General features: G+C 40.5%; 2 protein-coding genes across 3 annotated transcripts in view; both read right to left on the bottom strand.

Annotated features, from left to right (window-relative positions):
* LOC122734709 (voltage-dependent P/Q-type calcium channel subunit alpha-1A) overlaps nucleotides 1-15,559 on the bottom strand; it is a 213,052-nt gene extending 197,493 nt beyond the window's left edge. The window contains exon 1 of the mRNA XM_043975723.1: nucleotides 15,513-15,559. The gene's annotated coding sequence lies outside the window, so the exon portion shown is untranslated. The remainder of the gene's footprint in view (nucleotides 1-15,512) is intronic.
* The window catches only part of LOC122734710 (voltage-dependent P/Q-type calcium channel subunit alpha-1A-like), a 182,443-nt gene continuing 172,695 nt past the window's right edge, over nucleotides 15,513-25,260 (bottom strand). Inside the window, exons 5-6 of one of the 2 annotated variants that reach the window (XM_043975724.1) lie at nucleotides 16,404-16,508; nucleotides 15,513-15,650 (exon numbers count right to left, since the gene is read on the bottom strand). In XM_043975724.1, coding sequence (XP_043831659.1) covers nucleotides 16,493-16,508 — 16 coding nt within the window. In that variant the 3' untranslated portion in view covers nucleotides 15,513-15,650; nucleotides 16,404-16,492. Of the gene's footprint in view, nucleotides 15,651-16,401; nucleotides 16,509-25,260 lie in introns of those variants that run through there. The other variant, XM_043975725.1, reaches the window with a different exon arrangement.

Below are 25,260 nucleotides of genomic sequence, written 5' to 3'. Positions count from 1 at the left end.
TTGACTCCCCCATCAGACTATGAGTTCCTTGAAAGTAGAGACTGTCTTTTGCCTAGTTTTTTTAATTTTTAAAAAAATTTTTTACATGTGCAGTCATGCAAAATATAGCAGACAAAAAATTTTAGAAAAAAATTTAGAAAATTTAGAAAAAGGAACTAACAACAACAAAATATACTTCCATCTGTATTCAGATACACTTAATTCTTTCTCTGTCAATGGACTGCATTTTTCCTAAGTCCTTCAGAGTTGTCTTGGATCATTGCATTGCTAAAAATAACTAAATCATTCACAGCAGATCATCTTACAATATTGCTGTTATTTTGTATACAGTACATTTCACTTTGTATCAGCTCACATAAGTCTTTCCTGGTTTTTCTGATAGCATCCTGCTCATCTTTTTTTTTTAAATAGTAAACTACATTTACATAGTACTTTAAAGGGAGATTTCCTTGCAAAAACCCATGAGGTTGATTATTGCAATAACAATAATAGCTTATATTTATATAGTACCTTATACCTGACAAAGAAATTTCTTCACAATAGCTCAGCAAAGTACCATCATCATCATCATCATCATCATCTTATATTGCTCTTGCCTCTGCTTCAAAATTTTCCCCATTACTATTCGCTCCCCATGATATTTACTCTATTTTCTATCTTCTTTTACCCTTTCCCTCCTCAAAAGTGTTTTGCTTCTGACTGCCTTTCCCCCAATCTTCCCTCCCTTCCTTCACCCCTGCCCCCTTATCCCCTTCCCCTCCCACTTCCCCGAAGGGCAAGGTATATTACTAAACCTACTTGAGTGTGTATGTTATTCCCTCTTTGAGCCAATTCTGATGAGAGTAAGGCTCATTCACTCCCCCGTTCCTCCCCATCTTCCCCTCCGCTCCATTAGCTTTTTCTTGCTTCTTTTATGTGAGATACTTTACTCCATTCCATCTCTCCCTTTCCCTTTCTTCCAGTGTGATTCTCTCACCCCTTAATTTTATTTTAAAGATGTCATCATGGGGCAGCTAGGTGACACAGTGACAAAGGATCCGCCCTGGACCCAGGAGAACCCAAGCCAAAATCTGGCCTCAGACACAAGCCACTCACCAGCTGCTCAATCCTAGATATGCCATCCTACTCTGACTGCCCCGCAAAAAGATAAACAAAAATAAATGCTTTACACATATCATCCCTTCATAATCAATTCCCACCTGTGCCCTCTGTCTAAATTTATTCCTTTCAGCTGCCCTAATACTGAGAAAGTTCTTATGAGTTAGAAGTATCATCTTCCCATGTTTTGCCTATATTCTTTTATTCCTGATGCTTAGCATAGTACCTGGAACACAGCAGATGTTTAACAAATGTTTATTGATCAACTGATTTTAGCAGAAAGAAAACTACAGCATCTTCCTGGATAGTTGAAATCTACCTTCGATCTCTCATTTCATTGCCTGTGATAGATTTGTGATTGGTTTTCTAAAGTCATCATAGATTTCTAGTCATCATTCCATTTCTTCCTCTTGGTTGGGTGGTCTATTTTTACTGTGATATAATTTCTCTTTAATCTTTCATTACTCTTCACCCAAACATTTTCCACCATGTTTTTTCTCTTCTAGTTGGTATATTTCCTTTCAAAATTAATCTTTTTGGTTTATGCTGCTTTGTTATCCATTTTATCAAATATTCTTTTAAAATAAGGTTGGAATTTTCATTTCAGTTATTCACATTACATAAAGTCTCAGGGATATTTATGAAATAGTACTTATCTCCTTGGATTAATATTTATATTTTGTTTCATTTATTATCCATGCATTATATATTCTATCCCAAGCACATGAATTCTTCCCCTGGAAGAATGGGTGGATGAGAACAATTTGTTATAATAGTCACAAAGGTAGCTGAAGCAAGCATTGTGGAGCATTTAGAGCTTGGTCAGACATCAGAGATGCCAGAGTCATCCACTGCATCCTAGGCCATCAACACTTATCTTGACCTTTGTTTTGCCCTTGGACTTTGATATCTCTAGAAGAGACAATGAAGCTGATGACTCTGGGCAACTCTGCCTCACAAATCCAATTCACAATTAAATCAAGACATGACTCTGTGATATCACTGGTCTTCGAAAATGAAGGACAAACAACAATTTGTATATAGACACTGACATCAATAATTTTTGATAATGTCTCTTTTGGATTACCTATCTTGTCTGTTGATATTATTTTTCTTATCTCTTATCATATCTGATATTATCTGTAGAAAATGGCTTGCCAGATGAATTTGGGCAGTTTTCTTTTCCTTCTCCCTTTTCAAATTAAATTCCTCTTCATCAGATTTGCAATACTCTAGACAAATATATTTTTATCAGCCAGCATTAGATGCCCTTCATCCCTGCCCTATCATTCATATATCTTAATCCAATCCAAATTCCATTCTTTGGAAGCATCTATTCAACCAATATTTTTTTTTTTTTAGTGAGGCAATTGGGGTTAAGTGACTTGCCCAGGGTCACACAGCTAGTAAGTATTAAGTGTCTGAGGCCGGATTTGAACTCAGGTACTCCTGATTCCAGGGCCAGTGCTCTATCCACTGCGCCATCTAGCTGCTCCAATGATGAAAATCTTAACCCATTCATGTCTGACCACATTTTTTTGTTTGTATGTCTTTTTGTTGTTGTTGTTGTTGTTGTTTTGGGGGACATTGAGGGTTAAGTAACTTTCCCAGGTCACATGGCTAGTAAGTGTCAAGTGTTTGAGGCTGGGTTTGAACTCAGGTCCTCCTGAATGCAGGGCCAATGCTTTATCCACTGTGCTACCTAGCTGCCCCAGCTCCATTTGATTTAACATTTTAAACTATGACTTACTTCAAACCAGTTTTCTTAGCTGATGATATGCTTTATCCACTGCACCACCTAACTGCCCCTGCCTGACCACATTTGTAAGGCTCCTGTCCAAGGTCTTGCTTAAATTCACCACAAGGTGTCCATGGTTTGAGCATGGGACCTTCCTTATGTTCTCTGACATCATGAGAATATAGAACTATATAATCCCCCAGGAACATTTTCCAGATTTTTTCTGGTAGTATCATTTGTCCCTACATGAATCACTAGAAATAAGTAGAAGTTATAAGGTTAGACAAATAATAATTGTTTATATAGCACCGACTATGTGCCAAGAACTGTGCTAAGCACTTTACAAATATTATCTCACTGGATCCTCACCACAACCCTCTGAGGTGTGAAATGGGTGCTATTATTATCATCCCCATTTTAGAGATGAGGCAAACAGAGACTAAGTGACTTGCCCAAGGTCATTCAGCTGAGGCTGGATTTGAACTCAGGTCTTCCTGACTTCTGGCCCAGTGCTCTATCCCCTTCACCAGGAAACTTTATGTCACACGTTGTATACATGTTGTAGGAAGAGAATACACCTTCTTGTTATTCACTATAGGTCTTAGGACATTTTAACAGACCTAGAGTGACCAGACCCAAGGAGATGATAATCTTGCTATATACTCCCCTAGTCAGATAGCATCTAGATACCATGTAGAGTTCTGGATGCTCTTGTTGTTACTCAGTTGTTTCAGTCATGTCCAACTCTCTATGACCCCATTTGGGATTTTCTTGGCAAAGATACTGGAGTGGTTTGCTATTCCCTTCTCTAGTTCATTTTACAGATGAGGCAAACAGGGACAAGTGACTTGCCTGGGGTCCCACAGCTAGTAAGTGTCTCAGGCCAGATTTGAACTCAGGTGTCCCTGACCCCAGGCCTGGAGCTCCATCCACTGTGCCACCTAACTGCCTCCTGGATGCTACATTTTAGGAAGTACTCTGACAAAGCAGAGTAAGGGAATCAAAATGAGGGAGAGGGGAAGATTTGAACTCATCTAATGCAAAGAGTGGCTGAAAGAACTAGAGATGTTAATAGAATTGTTGTCTTCAGCTGTCTGAAGGGTTGCCATGTTGGAAAGGGGTTTGGTTTATTTGGCTTGGTGCCAAAGGACTCATCTAGGAAGTAACAGAGAGGCAGATTTCATTTCATTGGACGATAAACAAATACAGAAAACAAACAGCTAAATAAAAAATTCCTAACAGTGGATGCTGCCCAGAGATGGATCCAGAGGAGATTCCTATTTTAGGTTCAAGTTTAACTATGGGTCCTTTAAGTATGGGGTCCTTTCTAACTCCTGGATTCTCTGGTCCTATAATACATAATCACTGCCTTTTGGATGGGAAATAACACAAGAGATGGATGACATAGTTTGTGAAGGAGCCGATCCTTCAAACAGCCAGGATACAGTTTATACCTCAGTAACTCAATGAATCTGTGATCTTATCAACCCAGGTATTTCACCCAATAGTACAGATTATAATATCTATGGTTTTTTATCACAGAAGCAGCCAGGTGGTAAAGTAGATATAATGTTAGGTCTGGAGTCTAGAAGACCTGAGTTCAAATCTAGTCTCAGACACTCACTAGCTGTGTGACCCAGGGCAAGTCCCTTAACCTCTGTCAGTCTCAATTTCCTCAACTGTAAAATAGGGATTATAATGACACCTACCTGTCATTGTTGTTGTGAGGATCAAATGAGATAATTTTTGTAAAGCGCTTGAAACAGTACTGGCACATAGTAGGTCCTGTTTGTTCCCTCCTTAACCTGCAAATCTAATATCTATGAATTTCAGGAAATATACTGGGGACAGGGTTAGGGTTACCATGCTGAGGGTTTTCCTCTAGGTCTCTTAACACAACAAGGGTCTCAATGAAGTAAACTCTGGTTTTTTTCTCATTTTTGTTCTATTGCATGACTCTTGCTCTTCTTCTGATAACATCTTTTATGCTGCTTTTATGTGTAGTTCAGTATTGGTAAAATGATGAGCCTGTTCGGATGACCCACAATTTTGATACTTCAGATTGTGGTATTTTTCTTTTCTTTTCTTTTTGGGGCAGTGTGGGTTAAGTGACTTGCCCAGGGTCATACAGCTAGTAAGTGTCAAGTGTCTGAGGCCAAATTTGAACTCAGGTCCTCCTGAATTCAAGGCCGGTGCTTTATCCACTGTGTCACCTAGCTGTCCCCCTTCCCCACTGCCTCTTAACTGAACAAAGTTATCTCTGTTGTTGCTTCTTTCAAGGAATTTGTATTATTTTAACATATTCATGGGAATCACCTTATCAGAAGAAAGACTAATGTGACATTCTGCTCTACAAATTAAATGCTTTTTATAATCAATGCAAAATAAGCACAGTGAAATCTTTAATTATTTACACCTTTCTGTCCATTGTATAACTGTAAAGATGAGGTCTGTGGTAACATAATGTTTGCAAAAGTCTATCTAGTTTCCTTCTCATATCCTCAGTAAGAATGCCTGAATTATATGTGTGTAGGTTAGTTTCATATTTTGTAGAGATGAGAAAGTAGGCATATGGTTTGATAGATGTTGATGTCCTTTCAATTGACTTGTTTTTCAGCAATAATAACATCTGTGATTTTTCTCAATTATTTTGTTTTTTTCTCCTCTTTCATAAATCTTGAAAATCAATCACTTAATGCCCTCAAAATTGAATCACTTTCTATAAGGATCTTTACTGTATATACTTGGTCTGGTCCAACCACTCTTTCCATCCTTACTTTCTTTAGTCATTTTTACTTAGAGTCTAAATGGCTTTACTGTTATTGATGAAGAAAGTGATTTGTTATAGAAATGCTGACATATGCTTTTTTAAAAAAACCCTTTGTTGTTAGGCCTTCTGATTTCATCTTTAAGCATTCTTGAGATGATCTAGCTTAAATAGATCTCACACTGAGCTTTCTGCGAATTAGCTTTTTTCTCTGCTGCTTTCTGCTTTATGAGATGGTACTGCTCATAATCTTCCATGATCCTCCTCTGTAAGAATTTGCAAATGAGTTTCTATCCTAAGAGTGTTGCCCTTAGCTGACATATCTTTCTAGATAGCGAGGAGATCAAGCAAGCATTTACTGTCTGAGAAGGTTGTTTGTAGGCTCTTTTGGCCTCCTTATTGTAGTGATTATTCTGTGTTGGTTAAACTTCTATAGAAAATGGTAATTGCGTCTGTCTGTTCTGAAATCCATTTCCCATGTTTTTGGCATCAATAGTCTGTTTAAATAGATCATATTGGAGCTGTTTTCATTGCACATTATCATTTTTATTCTTCTAATTTGGCGTTAATTTTTATCTTTGCTCTAACAAATCAATGATTTGTCTGTAAACAGACACCTGATTTAGAAATGACTCCCACACCAGTCACCAACCATTTCCTGTCTGTTAAAATACAATTTTATTTTTGTAATGTTATTTGTCGCTTACCCTTTCCAATGCTTATTGGCTTACTTCTTAGAAGGTAAGCATATTTTAGGGGAGGGGATGAACCTGCAAGCCCTTTCCCACTGGATCTACACTGTCTGAGTAACTCACTGGTTTTGTTCTTCAAGTAGGACACTGCGCAGAAACTATGCAGTCTTCTTTCTCCAAGGAGCATGACACATCAAGATATTCAACTTCTCTTTTTTAGAAGGTCCAAATACCTGAACTTTCAAATTTGGGATTATCCAAATAGAACTACCTAGAAAACCTCTCTTCTCTGGCTAAAAGGCTAGATTCTAGAACTATACTATTTAGGGAATTCATAATCTCTATTCTGCCATGCAAAAGTCTGGGGTCCATGAGTATTGTCCATAAACTACCTTCTTAGATTGAATGGGCACAATATAGCTATTTCTGCCATATGCTTCTGCAGGAATCTATCAATGTTCTAGCTGCTACCATCTGTTAAGCTAAGAAAGTCTCCTCTCAGGATTTCTCAGGCTACATGTAAGGCTATGTCTACTTCTGCCTCAAGTCATCAACTAACTTGCTCCTGGGGGATGGAAACTGTATATGAGCACCTTTCCCCAAACTATTCCTCAATATAGGTCTACCCTGCCATGTTTTGGTGACAAAAGACAAAGGGAAGGACAGACACAGACAAAAAGAGGAGAGGAATGAGAGGAGAGAGAGGAGAGCAGAGAGAAGTAGAGAGAAGGTTGAACTTAGAACTCAATTTTATAGATCATGGAACAAAGCATTTCCTCCGAAAGTTGTCTCCCTGGGTCCTAATCAGCTAATTATCTTTGAATCAGCCTCCGTCTTAGGAATGTGCTCTAAGTTAGTGGACATGCCCACCTCCATAGAGTGGTGCCCCTCAGATGCCTCTAAACAAAGCTCCTGCCTAGTAATCTTGTCAAATTGATTGGCAAAAATTATTAGATTGATCAGAGACTCACACAATCAATTCTTTTATAGTATTAATAGTTGAGTTAATATTTATAGACTATTTAAAATCTTATACTTCACACCCATTGCCCCCCATCACTGCAAAAGTGGAAGGGGATTGCCAAGGGCTAAAGGCCACTTTTTATTTTTTGTTTCATGAATTACTATGGCCAAGTTAATCCCTGCTACTTCTAAGGCTTTCTGTCCTTATCTAAAGTCGTTATTGGACAGAAATAAGAGTATATCAAAGTTTTTTCCAGAATGATTACGATATTCTTTATGAACCCAGGATCACCTCTATACCACAAGGAGCCATCAGAGAAGGACTTTTTGTGGAAGATGAAGTTAATCTTCCTTAAAGACCATTTTAATCATATTGCACCCTTGCTAAAAAAAAAAAGTTCATGGGCTAATGGCTTTTCTTTTTCTTTTCTTTTTTTTGTGTGTGGGGCAATGAGGGTTAAGTAACTTGCTCAGGGTCTCACAGCTAGTAAGTGTTAAGTGTCTGAGATCAAATTTGAATTCAGGTCTTCCTGAATCCAGGGCTGGTGCTTTATCCACTGCATCACCTAGCTGCTCCAGGCTAATGGGTTTTAAGACCATTAATAACCTGATCCCACTCTATCTATGTAACCTTGTTCTTCACTGTTTCCCAGTTGATCTAGGCACAATGGTCCCCTCATTGTCCCATGACCATGTGACTTATACTTCCAATCTTCATACCTTTATATATGATGGGTTTTTGGCCTATTCACATTTTATTTAATTCAAGTCTACCTATTTCATGAAGCCTTCCCTGAGTTTTCAGCCCTTTTCTTTACTGAGATATTCTAGTATTTATTGTTAACTAGAAAACCTTGAAATTATTATATACTATGACCTTTCAACTGGACTTTGTTGATGACAAGTACCTGTCTTAAAACTTATTTTGTCTCCCCTAGACAAGTCTAGCAAAACACTCAAGTAGGAAACTAATGGATATTCACTAAATGATTAACATACAGTAAGGAGTGATGATCTCCTTTCATACAGATACCTAAGTGAGCCTGGGCTTTTTCTTAGAAGGCTAACATGGGGTTGGGGAGCAGTGCAGCTGGGTGGCACAGTGGATAAAGCACTGGCCCCGGATTCAGGAGGCCCTGAGTTCAAATCCAGCCTCAGACACTTAACACTTACTAGCTGTGTGACCTTGGGCAAGTCACTTAACCCTCATTGCCCTGCCAAAAAAAAAAAAAAAAAGAAGGCTAACATGAACTAGAGTAAACCATGTAACTAAACTCGAATAGTCCTGTAACTGACTGGGTGTATGGCCATAGTCAACTGCCCTTGTGTAATGAAGATAACAGTCTTTGGCCCTTCCTGACCTTCAAAAAATCAGTGAATCATAAAAATATAGCGTGTTGGAGCTGAAGTGGACCAGGAGGTGTAAGCCATTTGGCAGTCCTTATGACAGGATGCTCAATAAACAGGATTTTATGCGTGGCGATAGCTGCATTATACACATATGGGGAAAAAAGAGACATATCTGCACTCAGAGACCCTCTGCAACACAAATCCCTTCATACACATACCCATATGTGGAAACAGTCCAATCAAATTCATGAGTGCACAGGCAGGTGGTGAAACTGTTTCTAAAATGTTCCTACTTAACAAAGAACCATGATGTACAAATACAGAATGCTCTGTTTGGCATCCAAAGCCCTTCATAACTTAATCCTCTCCTACCTTTCCAGTCTTCTTAAAACTTACTCCCCCATACACACTCGTCCATTGGGTGACACTGGCCTCAGGCTATTCCACAAGACACTCTGTCTTTTGGTTCCAGGCATTTTCTCTGGCTGTCCCCCATGCCTAAACCACTCTCCTCCCTCTGCTCTGTCTACTGTCTTCCCTGGCTTTCTTTAAGTTCCAACTAAAATCCCATCTTCTACTGGAAACCTTCCCTAACCCTTCTTAATTCCAATGTCTTCCCTCTGTTTATTATTTCCTATTTATCCCGCCTATAGCTTGCTTTGTATGTATTTGTTTATATACTGTTTCCTACATTGGATTGTAAGCTCCTTGAGGACAACCAGTGTCTTTTGCCTCTTTGTGTAAACCCAGTACTTAGCACATAGTAAGCACTTAATAAATGCTTATTGATTGACTGCTTAATGGGCTAAAGGCACAGCAATTTACTCTTCTAGGTAGAATCACCTCATTGAATAAAAAAGGGTACAATGGGGAGCAGTTAGGTGGTACAGTGGACAAAGCACCAGCCCTGGATTCAGGAGGACTTGAGTTCAAATCTTGCCTCAGACACTTGACACTTACTAGCTGTGTGACCCTGGGTAAATCACTTAACCCTCATTTCCCCACAAAAAAAGAGGGTACAATGGGGAAAGAGCATGCCTGACTCAGGTCAGAATCAAGAGGGACCAAAGTTTGAATCCTGGCTATGACTCTGACTTGATATTTGGCCACGGGCAAGTAACTTTATTTCTTTTTTTTTTTTAGTGAGGCAATTGGGGTTAAGTGACTTGCCCAGGGTCACATAGCTAGTACATGTTAAGTGTCTGAGGCCGGATTTGAACTCAGGTCCTCCTGACTCCAGGGCTGGTGCTCTATCCACTGTGCCACCTAGCTGCCCCGTAACTTTATTTCTTTGAAGCTCAGTTTCTTCACCTGTAAAATGGTAGGATAATGCCTGTAAACCACCCACTTCACAGGGTTGTTTGTTGTAAGGAAGCCCCCTCCTCATTTTGCCCTTTACACAGGGAGGGAGAGCGTGATTGGTGAAGTCCCTCATTGCCTCCTTCTCCCTAGGTAAAGCTTTGTCTGCCTGTCTGGCCTTCTACTACCTCAGCCTTAGACATTTATTGGCTTTCCTGTCATCTGAGCACTTCAGGCTTGCCAGCATGTCAGAGCCTCAGCACCCCATTCCCTTCTCAAGGCTTGCTTCCTTTCCCACTCCGTGACCCCTGTGAAGCAGAGAGGAGCTTTGCACTCATCCAAGCCATCTCCAGAGGCAGGCAAGCATTTGTGACTACAGTGGAAAGATCCTCTAGTTATTATTTGTTCTTTGTTTCCAAAGAAGACAAGTGATATCACAGGGTGATACCCTGACCTGCCTGAATTAGATTTAAGTGAGGCAGAGTTGCACAAAGTCATCAGCCTCACTCTCTTTCAGAGTCATTGAAGTCCAGTGGCAAGACAAAAGTCAAGATGACTGGCGATGGCCCAGGATGCAGTGCATGGCCCTGGCATCTTTGATGTCTGACCAAGCTCTAGGCACTCTACCACACCTGCTTCAGCTGCTTTCATGGCCTTGGAACAAATTGTTCTTACCCAAAGATTCCACAGGGGAAGTTTGATGTGCTTGGGGTATACATCCCAGGCATTTGAGGCCTGTTGGTCAACCTGAACCTGGTTTAGCCTGTGTCTGAGATGGTTTTACTAGGGTATGGCAATTGCACATAGCTCCAGATGCTTGGAACCCCAGGGAAGAGGTTGGTGTCCAAAGATCCTGCACACCACAAGCCAGTTCCTCACAGATGGACTAGCAAGACAGCCTGACTTTCTTCATCCCTGTGGAGGCAAGAGGGATGGAGAGAGGCAGACAGACACAATACAAACTCTCTGAGGTCACTCAATCCTTCCTAAATCTCAGGATCTGGGGAACAGGAAGGAGACTGTTACAGCTGAGAACCACTAGCTTTTCTAATCATCACTCCCCAGAGACATTCACCCCGCTCCCTTCAGTTGGGCTCCCATAGCCCCGTGGTCATTGTTTCCCATGTCCGTTGAAAGCCTCTTCCTTCGAATTTCTTCCTTGAAGCTTTTTGAGATTTCTTTCCCTCTCCCTCACTCAGTTGAAAGTGGGCTCTCCCTCCTGAGTATCCTAGGGTACTCTCTCCTTGACCCTAGTCTTACTTCCTCCAACCTAACCCCCACTCCCAGTAGACTTCAGGTTCCCTGAGGACAGGAGCTGTGCTCATTTTCATATTTGCACCCTCAGGTCTAGGGCAGTACCTTACACATAGAGGTGTTTAACAAGCATGTGCGATTAAAATGAGTACCCAGGGACAGGGATTAAGAAGGGAGTTGGATCCCTTTTCTATTGCTCATCTGGGTAGTCTTGCATCCTCTGTATTTCACACCCAGGATCAACTCCAGGGAAATGGAAGGAGAAAAAAAAAAAGCATGGAATGGCATCTCCAATAGTAACCAATGCTTCCTTAACAAGAGCTCTGCCGTGAAGACACCAAGTTGGAAAAACTCCTGACTGCCATGAGTCCTGAACTCTGGGTTTTGAGCTGGATACAGAGAAAAGGAAAGGCAGAATTCCCAGCTTCCTTGTACCTGGGTCCGGCACAGGGGCCAGGTCACTGATTCTGTTGTCACTCACTGGTTACGATCCTGAGTCTAACATTTTCATGAACCAACAGAGCTAGAAAGGATCTTTTTTTTTTCTTGGTTGTTTTTTTTTTTTTTGGTGGGGCAATTGGGGTTAAGTGACTTGCCCAGGGTCACACAGCTAGTACGTGTCAAGTGTCTGAGGCTGGATTTGAACTCAGGTCCTCCTGACTCTGGGGCCAGTGTTTTATCCACTGTGCCACCTAGCTGCCCCTGGAAAGGATCTTAAAGATCACCTAGTCAAGACCCCGTCACATTACAGATGAGAAAACTGAGGACAATAAAGGGCAAATAACTCACCAGAGGTCCCAGGCTAGGTCTCAAACCTGAGGTCTCAGAACTAGAGGAGGCAGAACATTTTTCTAGTGCCTTCTTTGCTAGTCTCTATGAAATTTCCCCATTTAAGACTATCCTTTCCGAGATACTCACTACAGAAAGGAACAACATCTTTCAGTTATATACAACTGTCTTGTTTTATTTCTATCATGCATTTTAGAAACACAGTAAATGCTTTTGATAGTAAGAGAATCAACATTTCTGATGCTTCCCTCTTGTACATTTTTAATATACTAATTAAGCGGGTCATCAACCACATTGTAAGAGGTACCATTAAAAATACCAAGTATTTTTTTCTCCAACCTTTATAGAGGTAAAAGACAGAAAACTTCAGAAGCCCATGAAAAATGATGGGGGTTTTAAAACTCAGATGTGATTACAAACATAAAAGGCTCTTTTGTGGTGGCAAAGAACAAGAATTTGAGCGGGGTGTCCATCAATTCAGGAATGGCTTAACAAGTTGTGGTATATGATTAAGATGGAAAACGATTCTGCTATAAGAAATGACCAGCAGAATGCTTTCAGAAAAGCCTGGGAAGATACATATGAACTGATACAAAGCAAAATAAGCAGAACCAGAAATGACTGTACACAGTAATGGCAATACTGTACAAGGATCAACTGTGAATGACTTAGCTGTTCTTAGCAATGCAAAGATCTAAGACAGTTGTGAAGGACTTATGATGAAAAAAGTTAGTTGGTTTTTTTTTTTACCTCCAGAGAAGGAACTGAAGGAACCTGAATGCAGATAGAAGCATACATCTTTCACAACATGATTAATATGAAAGATATTTTATATGACTATACATGTATAACGATATAAAATTGCTTACCTTCTCAAGGAGGGAAGGAGGGAGAAAATTTTGGAACTCAAAATCTAAAAATGAAAGTTTAAAATGTTTTTTACATGTAATTGGGGGGAAATAAAATATTAATTTAAATTAATATTAAATTAAAAAACCAAATATAAAAGATGAGATATTTCTGAGAAAAAATATGGATATTCAAAAACCATCACTGCTTCAAAGGCAAACCTGACCTGTTTTTAGGTAGTTATGGTTTTTTTCTGCTGTGTGTTTGCCAGGGAAAGGAATTGAACCAAGACCAAAATCTGGAGCAAAGGTATGGAAAGTTCCCCATGCAAGCCCTTTGCCTGACATGGGCAAAAGAATCTGAACAGCAATTAAGAATGTGTGGTAAAAGGCTAAATAAGTGGCCCAAAGGAATCAGTTGCTAGACAACAAGGAATAGCTTTTGGGGGACAATGCAGAAAAAGGAAAGGAACAAAGGAGAGATGGCTTCAGACTATGAAGAAGAAAGTAAATGATTATAAACTGGAGTCTTGAAGGATATCTGAGGAAAAGAAATGAGAGGTATGGTATGGACAAAGCCAAAGAGCCAAATGACAAATTAGCCTGCTCAGTCCTGGATCACACTAACAGCCAAAATTTATTTCAACAAGTATCTATTGACATCTACTGCATACTCAGCAAGGGCTATAGGGTAGGGTCACTTTTAGCCATGCCAACTGTGTTTAAAAATTAGAGGTTTTCAAGACTCTACACTTTCAGCAAAGTCATGTCAATTGGTCCTAGGATGAATCAATGACTAGCCCCAAACAGATAGAATTATGAAGTTTCTGGAAATAAGTGGCGCAGTTAGATAGAGCACTGAACCTGGAGTCAAGAAAACCTGAGTTCACATTCAGTCTTAGATATTTCCTGGCTGTGTGACCCACATTCTCAAATCTACCTCAGTTTCCTTATTTGTAAAAGGAGGATAAAAATGGTACCTACCTTCCAGGATTGTTCTGAGGATCAAATGAAATCTTTGTAAAGCATTTTTGCAAACTAAAGCACTATATAAATTCTAACTGTTATTATTATTTTCATATTTTACTTCTGGCACACCCTTCACATGAGGCCTCCTTCTCTACTCCCATTATTATTTCCATAGTCCGGCTCTCATTACCATCTGCTTTACTATTATAACTTCCTAACAGGTCTCTCTCCCTTGACTCTCACCCTCTCTCCAGCTGATCCCTTGTACCACTGCCATACTAATTTTCCTTATGATAAGTCCATGTCACTCCTGCTCAGAAATCTTCTGTGGCTCCTCATTGCTTATCAAGTGAAGTTCAGACTCCTTTGTCTGACATTCAAGACGCTCCCCACTATGGCCAGCACCCTCTCATGCCATGCTCTTCTCTATTCTCTACATCAAAACAAGACTGAAATATCTTCTTTCCTTCTAAATGCACCCTGTGCCTTTCTCCTTCCCATGCTTTTGATAAAGAAATACCCTTTTGCCTGCACTGTCTTCCCTTCATCTAATGAATTCCCACCAATTCTTTAAAGCCCACATCAAATTCACCTCCTTAAAGGAGCCTTTTCATTCACTCAGCAGGTCTTGTTTTGCATGTGTTCTACCCCGCCCACCCCCGACCCCCACTAGACAATAATAAATTTCATGAGGACAGGGATCATGTCAGATGTAAACCTCTCAAGAAATGAAAACAACCTTTTTGATAGTTTGCCTTACATTTTATTTCAAACAAACAAACAAATAAATAAACATGACAACAGAAAGGATAAATATAAGCAGAGTTATAGACATTGCTCCTCAACTCTTCTTATTCATTTCTCCTCCTTTTTCCTCCTCTAGGTTCAGAGGAACTCCAGGGCCTGCCTATAGCAAAAATATTTAGAATTCTTCACTAAAACACATGGCTCTGTAAACAGTAGTCATTTAATAAATGTTTGTTGAGATGATGTCAGAACAAAGCTCTGCCAGCAACCCTCACTCCTATGTCCCTAATGATCACAGAAAACCTAAATGGTGTGAATGTGATATCCCCCCAGGTCTCAATCATCATTATGCCCTACATAAACCATAGCAGTCCAATAGGAATAATAAAGAGGACACTTCCAACAAATCAGGGTACATCACTATTCACCACGCTGATGGCACATTAATCATTTCAGTTCTCCCAGCAGATGAGAAACCAATACCACCCATTCTCACCAACCAAAGAATCTAGGCACCTCTTCAGTGACTCCTCCAAGAACAACCCAGTAGCAATGTGCCATTGATACAACAGAATATTTGACATCAGTTATGACTACAAGGTCCAGACCAAAGCAGCAGAGATGTCGCTCCAAACAGGAAGGATGGTGCTTTTGGCTCCAACAGAACAAGAACCAAGTCAAGGAAACCCAAGGGCAGAGGAAGAGCAGGATCAAAGGTCTTTCACAAACAATCCCTGGAACATACCAAAGGACTACACATAAAGGATCATGGCCAATATAACTTCCCAAGTCACCAAAGGCAATCAAGTCACCAGCACATTATACAAGAGTCAAGTTGCCAGAGTTGCTCTAATATGCAGAAAAATAGGTGGGGAAGTTCTTAAGACTTGCTAGTTCAGCTCTATCTTGAAGTAAGCCATTTGGGACAGAAGCTCCCTCCTCTTCTTCCCCTCCCCCACCCAACTTTCTCCCCTAAAGAAACAGTGCAAGCAACTTACCTGTTAGCACCACACAAAATCCATTACGTTCCAGCCATTCCTTAGGTAAGAGCCTTTGTGGAAAGCAAACCCTAAGGCGATGATTTTAATTCCAGCCTCAAAACAAAAATTCCAATGAAATATGGTTCTGTGTCATCCGGGGTGGGGAGGAGAAAAGTCAGAATCAGCATTAGCAGTTAATGGGAGTTCCCACAGACCTATTAAACCTATAGAAGGTGGAACAAGCAGGCAACCATGAACTCCTTTCCCATAACTCCCCAACACACACACACACACACACACACCACACACACACACACACACACACAGAGGCATGTGCACACGGAATGTCCTACATAGAAATCTCCTTGGGACTCTTTTCTGGAGGAATAGAATGAATTAAAGCACAGTTCAACTCTCCCCAGGAGAAAACCAGAAACACTGCCTCTCCTCACTGGGGGATTCAACTCTGAATGACCAAATGGGTTTTAACAGGAATGAAACAAACAGATGTCTCCACAATCTAAAACCAGTAGTCTTTTAGCAGGTTTGATGACCAGATGGAGGCTGCTAATGAAGAAGGCAGGTATCACCCCCTAATCAGGGCAGAAGCCATTCCAGACATTTCCTCCTTTGGTTTCTCAGTCTAAAAGACATGCATAGCTTTCCATGAAAGGTGGGAATGAAATATTCTAAGGGTTATGGGACAGATGGAATTTCTGGGCCAAGAGCCACCATCTTTCTTGGAAGGGAAGGGAAGAGAAGGGGAGGGGATGGGAGTGGATGGGAGGGGAGGGGAAAGGAAGGGAAGGAAGAGGAAGGGAGGGAAGGGGAAGGGCGGGCAGGGAGGGGAGGGAAAGAAAAGAAAGAAAATACAGGGGAGAGGAAGGGAAGCACAGAAGAACACTCACCAGGCGTTCAGGACATGGGTGTCTTGTCCTCATCAGGCAGGTGCTGCTCGAGAGCTAGTACGATGCAGTTTGCTATGATGGTGGCTAAAATCATATATTCAAGGGAGTTCTGGAGAGTTAAGGAAAGTCCCGCTGGATCATTGAGGTGGAGGGTTATGTCCAACTGTGTGCATGCACCCTCTGGCCCAAGCATTTTAGAAATCCCCCTGAAGGAGTGGCCATAGTTAGCCTGGTTCAGTTTGAGCATAGGAAAATGAGAATTTCTCATGCTCTCCACACTTCCTACCTTATCTCCCCTTCCCCATACCCCTGCCACCATGTCGAGCTGCCAAAGCCATCTGTTTTACACTCTCTAAAGCAAATCTTTCCAAGGGCCTAGGAACAGAGCAGCTGATATGTTAGGAAAAATTGGAGAGATTCTTCCCTCTTCCCCCTCTCCTTCCTTTTTGTCATGTTTCTTACAAAACTGGCCTTGGGTTTGAGTCCTAAACACACACACACACACACACACACACACACACACACACACACACACACACACGGCCTAAGAGTAAAGTGACAGCTCCAAAGTCCAAAAGTAAACGACAAATTCAGAACAATCAGGACCTTCAAGGCTCTGAAATAAGAGTCCACCAGGGCCATACCAAAACCTCCTTTAAGAGAAACACAGTCACTGTTTTTCATAGCAAGGCCTGGGCTGATCTCCCTGAAATCAACAATTTGCCCCAGTCAGCTTCTCATCAGATACAAAAAGCAAATACTTTCTCTTTTCCCCATAAAAGTACCCTGAAAATGCAAATGTCCTTTTTCTGAAAGCTGCAATTTCCCCCAAGGAACAGAGAAATATTCCTCGCGGAATCCCGTGTGCCTATGAACATCAGTCTGGGCTGACAAGGCCTCTAGAGTGTCCGGGCAAGAGGCCCACCAAGTCCTAAGGTTCCCCTTGGGATAATCTGTCCTCTTCATTTCAAGTTAGAATGAGCTCTGCTGGTCCTTGCTAGTGAATGCTAATGTGTATAGTCAAAGCTCAGCCTCCTCCTGAGGTGACCCCAGCTCAAACAGGTTCAGGGAACAAGGATCAGGATATGACCAAGAAAGAGGCTCAGAATTCAACAAATTCAAGTCAATGAACCCTGATGGAACACCTTTTCTGTGCAAAGTCTTGTGCTTAGTTCTAGATGGACAGGAAGGGACATAAGGAGTTATTCAGTCCCAGTAACCAAGGGGAATATGGTCTTATGTTCATGACTATGAGGCCTGAACTAGGGTAGTGGCCCCATGGGAACAGAGAGACTGCAACAGATGCAAGAGAGGTTGGCTAGCTCCCATTACAAAGAAGAAGGCCCCTAATCCTTCGGGCTAGTGCTATCTTAACACAGGTCTCTCTGCTTCCAGTTTCTCCCCACCCTCCCCACTTGACCCATCTATTTTTCACAGTTGGCAAATTTCATCTTCACACAAAATGCACAGGTAAGACCAGGTTCCTCCTCTGACCCAAAGTTCTCAGGGATTCTTATTGCTTATATCAGGGATTGGCTAACTATGGTCTGTGGGGCTGCCTGTTTTTTGTAAAAGATATTTTGCCAACACCATTCATAGCTCACCAGCTAGACAAAAATAGGCAGTGGGCCAGATGTGGCCCTCAGGACCCTAGTCTGCTGACCCCTGGCATATATGATAAAATACAAATTCCTTAGCTTGGCATTCCACACCCTACATAATCTTTTTTTATTTTATTTTTACTTTTTTGTGGGGCAATGAGGGTTAAGTGACTTGCCCAAGGTCACACAGCTAGTAAGTGTCAAATGTCTGAGGTCAGATTGGAACTCAGGTCCTCCTGAATCCAGAGCCAGTGCTTTATCCTCTGCACCATCTAGCTGTCCCCACTCTACATAATCTGGCTCCAACCTACTTCTCTAGCCTGATTATTCCACTCCCCTTCCTTTTTTTTTTTTTTAAACATCTAGCCAAAGGGCTGTCAACTGTTCCCTGCCCTGCCCTGCTTCTTCTGTAGGAATATATGCCCTCTTCATATTTTCCTTCAAAATGCCAAATCCTTCATGAAGCTTCCTCTTATTCCGATTTCCTGCCCCCTCTCCCCTCAAAGGGATCTCTTTTGCCTATTTTTCCCTAGAGGACTTTAATGGGACCTTTTCTTTATCATCACATTCTACCTTGCATTATACTTACTTCTGAATCTTTTCTATCTTCTAACTTCCCTTTAGAGTATGAAGAAAGGAAGGAAGGAAGGGAGGAAGGGAGAGAGGAAGGAAGGGAACGAGCATTTATTAGGCACTTACTGTGTTGCCAGAGACTGTGCTAGGTGCTTTATAAATATGATCTCATCTGATTCTCACAAGAACCCTGAAAAGTAGATGCCATTATTATTTCCATTTTACAGTTAAGGAAATGGAGGCAGACAGAGGTTAAGGCATTTGCCCAGGGTCACAGAGTAAGTGTTTGAGGCTGGATTTGAACTCAGGTCTTCCTGACTCCAGGCTCAGTGCTCTATCCACTACTGCACCAGTTGAAGACATTTGTCATCCCCACCATTCAACACAAGACCTTACACAGAAGAGTTGATGAATAACTATTTGCCGTTGCCGTTGTTTGTCACCTCTGGGTCCTCACAGGTCCTAGCATCCTAACTTGGAGAGACCAGCAAAGCAGGAAAGAGCAGGAGAATAATTATAGAATCATTCTCATGTGTAGAAGTGGTGTTATCTGTGGGTAGCTAGGAAGGAAGGGTGGCAATTCTTGTTGATACAATCCTTTGGACTTCATTATGCCCCCCAAGAACCTTATCATCCTGCAAGATCACTTCAGCCCTGGTACTCCCTCCTCAATACCCTCTGCTCCTGGGACCCTTCTGAATGAAAGGTGGAGTGAAGAGTTCCTCCCTAACCTCTATCTAATGAGAGAGCCCAAGTCAGCCACCTCTTCTTTTCCTACCTGGCCAACCTCCTTTGGACTTTTCTTCATGCTGCTAAATAGAGTACTTCCTCCCATCCCTTTCACCTCCCTTTTGTATATTGTCTTCTTCTATCAGACTGTAACCTCCTTGAGGGCAGGGACTTTTTTTCCTTGTTCCCTATTTGTATTCCTTGTGCTTAGCACAGTGCCTGGTATACAGTAGGTGCTTAATATATGCTTACTGATCGACTGGACTGGCTCTAAGTCTCTTACCTTTAGGCACAACTGGATTATCTATGAAGAGAGAAACTGACCCAAGTAAGCCTTCTGGGCATGAAGAAGGATGCAGCTGCATTGTGTGGTGATCCCTGGGAGTTTTCCCTTACATGAACATTTGTTGTGTACTTCTCCAAGGGCTGACTCACTGGGAAGGCAGCCAGGGGGGCAATTGTGTTTCTATGTCTCTCTTGCAAAGCATCTCAAGTACTGTGTTTGTTGTGCTTGGTACCCACTCTGGAGACAGGGGGTGGGGAGAGCAGTCATCAATTTGCTCAAAGGACAAGTCTGTGACAGTGCAATAATTCAGAGACATCCCAAGCTACATAACCACAAAGGCAATTTATCTGAGACTCAACTGTCCCTCTAGAAGTATTTGGGAAAAGTCACAGATTGTAAACCAGAATTGGGCTGACTATTTTGGAGGCAGTACAGTAAATTTAAAAGAGCATTGGTCTTGAACTCAGGGGACACGGCTTGAAGTTCCAGAACTGCTATTTACTAGCCATATGCACTTAGGAAGGAAGAAAGGAAACAAACATTTATTTATAGCATCCCCTTTGTGCCAGACACCATGCTAAACACTTTACAAATCTTATCTCATTTGGTCCTCATGAGAACCCCAAGAGGTAGGTACTATTATCTCCATTTTACAGTTGAGGAAATTGAGGCAGACAGAGATCAGTTTTTGACTTCAGGTCTTCCTGATTCCAAGCCCACCACACCACCCAGGTGGTGTAAGCAAGGGACTTAACTTCTCTGGGCCTCAGTTTCTTCATGCATAAAAAGGAAGGTGCTGGACTAGATCTCTAGGGTCCTTTCTGGCACTAAATTCTGTGATCACATACCTCTTTGCTGTGGGGTAAGGGAAATGCTGGTGCTTAGCCTCACTTAAAAGCTGGAAACAGTACCCGAAAAGAAAGCCAAGGAATCCAATTTCAAATTGGAACTTAGGAGTTCTGCACATCCAGCGCTCAGCTCTTGGCCCAAATCATACAACCACACTCCATTTCACTCTGAAGAAAATATCAGCCACACAGCATTTTTGGAAATCAGCAGCAGCGAGCCTTGCTTCCGATTGGCTATGCCTGGCTTCCTGCCTTGTGTGCGGGATCTGAGCAGGCTTGTAATTAAGAGGACAGAGAACAAAGCTGGAGATGTTTCGTAAATATCCAGCGCTCCCTCACCCCACAAGCGCTGAGTGTGGAAATAAGAAAAAACATTTACATACAAAGAAATGACTCCAAGCATATTTTTCCCTGGATGTCTCTTGCTATGCTTTCTGATATCATTATTGAAGCCAGACCTCTCTTCCCTTCATCGCCGGCTGGGTCCTACAGGGAAGTTACTATCTCATCCTTTGGTTGCTCTGGCCTCCTGTTCCTAAATCGTTTTGATGTGACTTTTTCACTATCAAATCTTGACCAAAAGGCTTCGGGGAGCAACGGCAACCTTCAACACTCCCTCCAGCTGAATGACCAGGGTTGAAATTGCCCAATGTCTCCTAGGCCCCTACGGTGCTTGCCCAGGGCCTCTCCTAGTATAAGGTGATGAAGCCTCAGTTAGCCCGTAGGGAAAGAGGATATTTGATTTCATTAGGAAATTCTTGTCAACAGTGTTTAGCTCAGTTTCTGGCATGGATTCATTATTTAATAAATGCTCTTTCCTTCATTTCATTAAACTATGTTAGCATCAACAATTAAACCGCACTTTGTACCCCTTTTAATTCTGCATACACACAAACAGAAAGCGATTATATTAACTTTAGATTCATTTGACAGAGAAAGAAACAAGCAATGATAGGTCAAAGGACTTGACCATGGTCAGCCAGCAAGAGAAATGAGACTGAAACCAGAATTTCAGATTTAAATCATTAATCACAAGCATATGCCCTGATCTCACCTTCATCCTAGAAGAGGAACCCAAGAGGCCTCAACTCTAACCTTCTATCCCAGATAGAAAGCAATCTTGCCAAAGAGAAGGAAATGGAAATGGTTAAGGAAATGGAGCTCCTAATGAAACAAACATTAATCGTTTGGGAAACTGGCAAATAGGCTAAGAAAAATGGCCAATCAGATAAAGAAAAATTAATTTAAGTCTGTTACATATGAAAGTGTTTCTCAGGAGCTCTGTCACTGATTTACCTTCACCCCATTCCCCTTTTGCATCATATTATGCTATTATAAATATATAAAATCACACCATTGGAGTTGGAAGAGACCTCAGAAGCCATCTAGCTTATAGGATCATAAATCTAGAGTTGCGAGGGACAGAGTCACTGTAGTCAAACCCATTATTTTACAAATGAGGAAACTGAGGCTCAGAGAAGTTATGTAATTTGCTTAAGGTCACACAGATAGTAAGTCTCAGAAAGGGGAGTTGGGTTCACTTAACCTCTCTATTATATGCCAAGCAAATTGTCAACCAGATTGCTCAAGCCAACTTCTACTGAAGGAGAACTCACTACCTCCTTAAGCTATCTATTCCATTTTGGGCTAGCTTGAGTTATTAGGAAAACTTTCCTAATACTAGGCCTAAATCTGCTTCTCTGATCACTATTCTGCCCTCTGGGCCAAGGAGAATAAGTCAAGTCTGTTTTCCATATGAAAGCCCTTCAGACACTTGAAAAGTATTCTCAAGTCCCCCTTCAGGTCTTCTCTTCCCCAAATTAAGCATCCTTTGTTCCTTTAAATCATACCATCCTGTTATCATCTTAGTCATCCTCCCCTGGACAGTCCTCCTATTGTCACTGTCCTTCCTAAAATGTGGCACCCACAACTGAACAGGATTCTCCCAAGGGCAAAATACACAAGGACCACCACCTATTTTGTTTTAGACAGACTATGACTCCCATCTTTATTCTGCCTAATCCTGTTACATCCTTTGGTAGTCTTGTAACACATTGTTGGCTCATTCTGAACTTTCAGTTTACTGAAACACCCAGATCTTTTTCTTTTTTTTCTTTTATTTTCTTTTAGCACAGAGACTTTTTTATTGTTTTTCAGTTCCAAATTTTCTTTTTTTCCTTTCCCCTCCTCCACCATTGACAAGGCAAGAAAAACAAAACACATTATAAATATGTATAGTTATGCAAAATGAATTTCTGCATTAACTATCTTCCAAAAAGCAAGCAAACAAACAAAAAAGGCAAGAGAAAAATGTTTCATTCTGCACCCTGAATCCATCAATTCTCTACCTGAAAGTGAAAAGCATGTTTCATCATGAGTGCTTTGGGATTGAGATGGGTCATTGTGCTGACCCATCATAGAGTTTATAAAAGTTAATAAGTCTTCCACATTTAATTGTCTTTACAATATTGCTGTTACGGTGTAGAATGGTTTCCTGATTCTGCTCACTTCACTTTGCATCAGTTCATGCAAGTATTACTAGATTTTTCTGAAACCATTCCCTTTATCATTTCTAATAGTGCAATAGTATTCCATCACATTCATATATCATAACTCACTCAGCCATTGCCCAATTGACTGGCACCATCTCAGCTTCCAATTTTTTGATACCACAGAAAGAGATGCTATAATTTTTTTTTGTACCTGTGAGTCCCTTTCCTTTTTCTCTGACCTCTTTGGGGTATAAGCCTAGTATCAGGATTGGCTATGTACAATTCAATAGCCTTTGGGGCATTGTTTCAAATTGCTTCCAGAATGACTGGACTAATTCACAGCTCTACCAACAGTTTATTAGTGTACCTGTTTTTCCACATCCCCTCCAGCATTTGTCATTTTCCTTTTTTGTACTCTTAGTCAATATGATGGGTATAAGGTGGTACCTCAGAGTTGTTTTAGTTTGCATTTCTCTAATTACTGGTAAGTTAATGCATTTTTTCATTTGGCTATTGATAGCTTTGATTTCTTCCCTTAAAAACTCTCTATTCATTTCCTTTGACCATTTACCAGTTAGGGAATGACTCTTCTTATACATTTGGCTTAGTTCCATATATACTTTAGAAATAAAACCTTTATCAGAGAAATTTGTGGCAAAGATCTCCCTCCACTTTCCTACTTTTCTTCTCTTTTCAGCTGCACTGGTTTTGTTTATGCAAAAACATAATTTTTGGTAATCACAATTGTCCATTTTACCTCCTTGAACCTCTCTAATTCTGGTTTGGTCCTGTACTCTTCCCCTATCCACTGATCTGACAGATAATTTCTTCCCTGTTCCCCTAATTTGCTTATATCACCCTTTTTGTACCCATTTTGAGCTTTTTTTTTTTGATATACAGTGTGAGCTGTTAATATATGACAAGTTTCTGCTAGATTGCTTCCCAGTTTTTCCCAAAATTTTTGTCAAATAGTGAATTCTTGTCCCAATAGGTGGGATCTTTGGGTTTATTGAATACTAGCTTACTGTGTTCATTTGCTTGTGTGTTTTATACCTAATCTCTTTCACTTACCAACCTGTCTATCCTTACCCAGCACCAACTTGTTTCAACAACTACAGTTCTGTAATATAGTTTGAGATCTGGTACTTCCTTTCCATTTTTTTTCATTGGTTCCCTTGATATTCTTGACTTTTCATTTCTCCAGATGAATTTTGTTGTTATTATTTTTCCAGCTCAATAAAGTAGCCCATTAGTAGTTTAATTGGTATGGCCCTGAATAAGTAAATTAATTTAGGTCATATTTTTATTTTTATTATATTGGCTTAGCCTATCCATGAGCAATTAATATTTTCCAGTTATTTAGATGTCTTTATTTGTGTGAAGAGCATTTTAAAATTATGTTCATATAGTTCTTGTGTGTGTCTTGGGAGGCAGACTCTCAGGTATTTTATAGTGTCTATTATTTAAATTGAATTTCTCTTTCTCTCTTCCTACTGGGTTTTGTTGGTAATATACAGAAATGTAGATGATTCATGGGGATTTATTTTATATCCTGGAACTTTGCTGAAGTTGTTAATTATTTCAGTTCATTTTTTAGCTGACTCTCTAGGGTTCTCTAAGTAAACCATCTAATCATCTGCAAAAAGTGATTGGTTTGTTTCCTCTTTGCCCATACTTATTCCTTCAACTTTCTAGTCTTAATCCTAAAGCTAGTATTTTTAGTACAATATCAAATAGTGATGGTGATATTAAGCATCCTTGCTTCACCATTTCTCTTTTTGAAAAAGTTTCTAGCTTATACTTGCCCCATATATTCCCATTTTCTAATATTTTTTAAAGCAGGAATGAATATTATATTTTATCAAAACCTTTTTCCTGCATTTATTGAAATAATCATGTGACTTTTGTCATTTTTATTACTGATATGGCCAATTATACTTCTGGTTTCCTGAATTTTGAACCAATCCTGAATTCCTAATATAAATCTGGTCATAGTGTATGATCTTTCTGATTTATTACTACAATCTCCTTTATTAGTGTTTTAAATTTTTGCATCAGTATTCATTAAGGAAATTGGTTGGTAGTTTTCTTCTTCTGTTTTGTCTCTTCCTAGCTTATCAATGAATTGATAATTACCTTGATAATGGTATCAAGACATCATATGGCATTAAGACCATATATTTATAATGGCACATGTATAGCCCATATCTGATTGCTTACTGCCTCAGGGAGGGTAGAAAGGGAAGGAGGGATAAAAATTGGAACTCAAAACTACAAATAAAAATGTTTATTACTTTAAAAAAGACTATATGTTTATTGTAGAAGGAAT

The sequence above is a fragment of the Dromiciops gliroides genome, chromosome 1 (genome assembly GCF_019393635.1).
Source record: "Dromiciops gliroides isolate mDroGli1 chromosome 1, mDroGli1.pri, whole genome shotgun sequence".
Classification (NCBI taxonomy): Eukaryota; Metazoa; Chordata; class Mammalia; order Microbiotheria; family Microbiotheriidae; genus Dromiciops; species Dromiciops gliroides.
Note: the sequence above shows the minus strand (reverse complement) of the source record. Positions and strands in the feature narration are given on the sequence as shown.